The sequence below is a fragment of the Chelmon rostratus genome, chromosome 23 (assembly GCF_017976325.1).
Source record: "Chelmon rostratus isolate fCheRos1 chromosome 23, fCheRos1.pri, whole genome shotgun sequence".
In the NCBI taxonomy this organism is placed as follows: Eukaryota; Metazoa; Chordata; class Actinopteri; order Chaetodontiformes; family Chaetodontidae; genus Chelmon; species Chelmon rostratus.
Genome location: NC_055680.1, coordinates 4574562 through 4579914, shown reverse-complemented (window position 1 = coordinate 4579914; position 5353 = coordinate 4574562). Strand labels below are relative to the sequence as shown.

Here is a 5353-nt window from a genome sequence, read left to right as displayed (position 1 = left end):
TTATTGTTGAGGTGTACACCCAGGTATTTGTACTCCTCCACGATCTCAATGCCCTGACCCTGGATGCACACTGGTGTATTGATATTACATTTTTGTAAACCAATGTTTTCATTTCGTCATGTATGTAAAACAGTTGTATATGTGCAACACTTTTTCATGCAATTGAACATGCCTCCAGTAAATGTTCTGTCTTCTTGAAGATTCAACATATTTACAACATGTTTCGGATCATGAAACACCAAAAACAGTTATCTTAATTTTGACGTCCATGATTGGGCCCTGTTGTTTGGGGTCGGGGTTAATAAGAGAGCAGGCAACATAATGGTGACCAAGCAGGACTCCAAAGTACTTGAACAGTGTCACTAGACAAACGTTAATGAGTTAAAATGACTCTGTCTCCACCAGCTGCTATATTAAAATGCTTCCTACATGTTAATGCATCAGTAATAATCATCCTGTAATAATTTAAACAAATTTAACAGTGATAGGAGGCATCATCTGATCTGTGATCAGTGTAAATAACAAGACACAGCATAGGAAAAAAAAAAACTCACTCCGCCTCTTCAAACCCTCTGACAGGAGCTCAGCATTATAAAGCACATTTTCAGCGACACGATCATACGCACAATGAGGAACTCCACCTTGATAACAGCTTTACTTCTCTGCAGCCTCAGTAAGTTCTGGTGTCAAAATCTTGCACTGCCTCCGATTAATAACGTCATGAAAGACGCTGATTATATTCCTGTTCCTCTGTCAGAAAAGTGATGAATATCTCTGCTGTCTGTTTCAGGCTGGATCTCTGTCTCACTTTCTCAGTCTCAGACTGTGGAGGTTCAGCCTGGTGAAGAAGTCACACTGCTGTGCTCCAACTATACCAGTTCTCCCAGTCTGATAATGTGGTTCAGAGTGGTCAGTAGAACCCAGCCTCAGTGCATCTGCTCCATGTTCAAGCATCTTGAGGGTGCTAAATTCTGCAGTGGATTTGAAAATGGAAAGTTTGAAATGACATCCAACAGCTCCACTCTTTTTCTCAAAATCAAACAAGTGGATTTATCCGACTCTGGACTGTATTTCTGTGGATATCGTTTAACCAGAGGTCTGGTTATTGTCCATGCAACATATTTACAGGTTGAAGGTAAGATTGTTGTAAAGTTTGGTCCGTCTCTTGATTGATGTGGCCTGTTTGGTGCTTGTCAAACTAACATTTCAAGTCTAATCTAATGATCCCTCTTGAAGACGTGTTTGAAGGAATAACAAAGCTGATGAGTGTGATGCTTGGCGGTCTGACTGTTTTCCTCATCATGGTCGTCATTTGTCTGGCTGTTCAAATCAAAAAGCTTCAGAAAGGTAACTGGACTTGGTTTTACTGTACTTTCACATCCTTTTTAAGTGACACCTGTATGATAGACAAATAGACAAAGCTTTCAATTCAACAAAATGCATCAACACCAATATTTTTGAACGTTATTTGTCAATTGACCAGAGAAATTGTTTCTGTTATTTAGCACTTGTTGAAGAACGGAGCCCACAAGGGACCGAGGTGAAGTTAATCAAGTTTAATTCTTAAATGCACCTCAAGTCATTTGTCAGTGAATGGTTTGATCTTTTTCTCACACACTCACTCTTCATTCACAGTGTCGGGGCTCAGATGACGTGAACTATGCAGCAGTGACTTATCGCCTACAAACAGAGAGGAACCACAGGCCTGTGACATCTGGACAAGTGGAGCCAAATGTTATTTATGCTGCCACCAGATAGACTCAGGAAGCACCTGGAACTGCATCTGAAAGTTGAACTGTTTTTTATTAATACACCGGTGTGTTTTAGTGTGGTTGATGGGGGTACCTTCACTTTAAACCACCACCACCGTGCAAAACGTTGACATTCTTGCTCATGCTTTTGATTCTTGTCAGCATCATTGCCTCCTGTGTGTCATACATTTGCTTGCCTTATATTTCCATCTGAGAGCAGAGGAATATATTTGGTGATTGATAAAAGACGATCCAACAGAAACAGTGACGACTGTCTCGTTTGTCTTACTGTGAGAATTAACTGGAGGTCTGCAACAGTGCAGATTCATCCTGAGCTGTCATTTCTGCTGTAAAATAAAATACAGCCACACATCACTTGTTTGACAGGAAGAGACAGCACCGTGTGGTTTGGACACAACTGAGGTGGAAGTTTGATCAAAGCGCTCTAAGCAAAAAAATCAGAAGAGAAACCGTGTACAGTGGTTTACTGCCATCTAACACATCGACAAAAGGCTCAGCCTGTTCATACAGTATGTCTAAGTTTTTAAGCTTTGTAAAAACATGCAGTCCATCTCTATAGTCGTGAGCGAGTGAGGTGTCTGCAACACAGGAGAGGTGTCAGTCTCTATAACTTGTGAAACGATGCTGCACAGCCTCACATGAACTCATCCTCTCCGCAGGCCGTGCATGTTCAGCAGATCACAGCAGAGGTGGTGCAGCCCCTGTCCATCTCCGCTGTGATATGTACTCGATGCTGCGGAGTTTGCAGCTACTTGGCAGATCTCACTGGCACACAGATGAAGTGTAAAGCTTCATATTTGCAGGACAACATATCTCCATTTTAATCCTACTGCTGTCACTGGGTTGTAAAGTAACATTTAACCTTTCGCAAGCAATTAGTGTGAGCTTACATTATGAAGCAGATGTTTATATGCAATGATTGACTAAACCACACAAACATCTCTTAGAACTCAAGAAAACTTGGAATCATGTATCTTCTGAACAAACGCTGTGTAAGGCGTAAATAAAACACAATGTAATTATGTGCAAATAAACTGTTGAGTCGAGTAGTAACATCCTTTATGCAGTCATGTGTTCACAAAGTGGTGAACCTCGCTCCATCCTTGTTTGTGAATCACTGAGCCTTTCCAGGATGCTCCTATCATACCCAATCATGATACTATCACCTGATACCAATCAACCTGTTTACCTGTGGAATGTTCCAAACAGGTGTTTTTGGAGCGTTCCACAGTCTTTAGTTGCTCCTGTCCCAACTTGTTTGAAACGTGTTGCTGCATCAAATTCTGAATAAGCAGATATTTACAATAATCAATGAAAATGATGAGGTAACAGATTAAATATATTGTCTCTGTACAGTTTTCAATTAGATATTTGTCGAAAAAGGATTAGCAAATGATCACATTCTCGTTTGTTTTCATGATTTACACAGCATCCCACCTTTTTCAGAATCATGGTTGTAAAAGAAAGGCATTAAATAGGTTTTGGTTGCTTTGTCAGCCAGGCCGTTAACACGTCTGCTGTTTGCTTCAGGCCAGACCTCTATCTCTGGTTCTGGGTCTTAGCCTGTGGAGGTCCAGCCTGGTGAAGACGTTGCTTCTTCCATTCAGACAGTCTGGTTCAGACTGGTCAATGCAGCCCAGATGAGTGTGATCCTGGGCTGTTGAACAGGTACTTTATGATAGCTTTTTCTCTTTATGCAAGACATTTTATTGTATTTTTAAATTCTTTTTAGACCCCAAACTGCATTAAAACATATTTTTGAACAATAATTGTCAATTAAAAAGCAGATGTGTTGTCATGGCACTCATTAAGATCACTTTTTTATGTTTGTGTTTCAGAATGTGATACAATCATTCAAAGTTATTTATCAGCTATAACTTTTGACTTTTTTCAAATTCAGTGTGTGGACTTAGACGAAATGAACTACACAGCACAAGTTTTACAATAAAGAGCTCGAGGAGGTCTGCAGCACAGAGAGAAGTGGCGCCATATGCCAGTTGTGCTGCCACCTGACAGACTGAGGAAGCAGCTGGAACTGTGGCTCTAAGTGGAAGCGATGCTTTGTCATGTTCACCTGCTGTTGTGCTTTGTGTGGCTGTTTTGTACTGTCTGTAGCAGCCCAAAATAAAGCCTCAACCACAGGAAGGCTGACTTCAGATGCATGCTTTTTTTCTCCAACAACTATAATAAGCACTTGCTGCATATGAGCTGCAATTCTTGTATGAAAGGTGTTATACAAGTAAAGAATTGTTATTATTATCTTATCATTTTTTCATTCTTCTAACGCGTCCTTTTTCATTGTATAAATTCACACTTATACAACATATGCAGGAATGTGGCTCTTTAATTAATGTTAAAATATGACATCTATCATCATACAAGTCTTGAAATAAAAACCATGACATTAATCTCATCTTCATCAAAGGCAAAGACCAATCTCATGATGACGGTGGCAAATTTGAAAGTGAAATATATCATGGTATTTCTTTCATCGAACAGTAAAATGTACGATATTTAAAGATGCATTCAGTATTTGTACATTTTTTTGTAGAAAAGCCTCATGGAATAACAAGTCTGCCGAGCTTTCCTCAGAATGGTCAATGGTCTGATTGTCAGAGTCAGGAAACATCAGACATGTCATTTTGAGAGCTACAAAATCTGTTTCTTCGCTCATCCTCTTTAAAGTTGTGCCAATATGAGGGACTAATCCTAAACTTCCTAATGCCAAATTGCAATTAATGATACTGAACTGCTGCACTGACATTTGACATCTGTCTCAGTCATGTTGTGACTGTTGTGTATGCTGCCATCACCCAGGAAGCAACTGGAACTGCAACTCTGAGTGGACCTGCTTCTTCATCTTAATCTCTAAGTGTGTCTAAACGTATGCGAGAAGCCGTCATCACTTATTAACCATATTTGTTGCCATCGCCTTTGTCCAACACTCCAGTTTTGTAACTGTTTTGAAGCTATTACATTTGTACCAAATTTGCAGTCTTCTTGGTTTTTGATGCATTTAAATCCTAATCTTTTGTCTGTAATTGGCTCATCAGTCTGGAAACAAGATTTTGATTCGTGTGTGATGGAGGAAGAGCCGGTAAGGGCATTGATGACTGTCTAGATTCTCGTACTGTGAGTTTTAGATGTTGGTCTGCAGCAGTAGAGGAGCGGGTGAGATTACTCTGACAGGAAGCATATTGTGATCTAAGACAATATGTGCTTGCATGCAGTGGTGGGCATGCATAACTACTGATACTCAGTTTGATATTTTCCATTGTGGTGGTAGACAGTGCTGTTAGCAGCAGCAAAATCTGAAGTTTCAACCACAGAAATAACGGTATTCGGCTCTCTGCATTAAACCCCAACTTGAACGATGTTGTTACAGTAGTGTGTCAACAACAGTGACCTTGCACTTGCAGACATGCAAAATCATGGAACCATGAAAACAACCATGGAAAGAATTTCTATGAAATTCAACTCGATGGAAATGATCAACAGGCATGATTTCTCCCCGCATTGTTATAATATTTGAGACAATGGTGGCATGTCATTCAAAAACAGATCTATCTTTGTAAAGCATT

The 5353-nt window shown here is 40.0% G+C and overlaps 1 protein-coding gene across 1 annotated transcript; it reads left to right on the top strand.

The window, feature by feature from the left end:
• Nucleotides 1-619: 619 nt before the first annotated feature.
• LOC121626656 lies at nt 620-2189 on the top strand. The gene is made up of 5 exons (XM_041965282.1): nt 620-673; nt 791-1135; nt 1237-1347; nt 1506-1540; nt 1636-2189. The coding sequence occupies exons 1-5, from the start codon at nt 628-630 to the stop codon at nt 1756-1758; spliced, it is 660 nt and encodes a 219-aa protein (XP_041821216.1). The 5' UTR covers nt 620-627; the 3' UTR covers nt 1759-2189.
• Nucleotides 2190-5353: the final 3164 nt, after the last annotated feature.

What these genes read in the sequence shown, in the direction of transcription:
- LOC121626656 (XM_041965282.1), top strand. Translation starts at nt 628, where the DNA reads ATGAGGAACTCCACCTTGATAACAGCTTTACTTCTCTGCAGCCTCA. An exon ending in AATCAAAAAGCTTCAGAAAG is followed by an intron (nt 1,348 to 1,505) that starts GTAACTGGACTT and finishes TCTGTTATTTAG; the next exon opens with CACTTGTTGAAGAACGGAGC. An exon ending in GGAGCCCACAAGGGACCGAG is followed by an intron (nt 1,541 to 1,635) that starts GTGAAGTTAATC and finishes CTTCATTCACAG; the next exon opens with TGTCGGGGCTCAGATGACGT.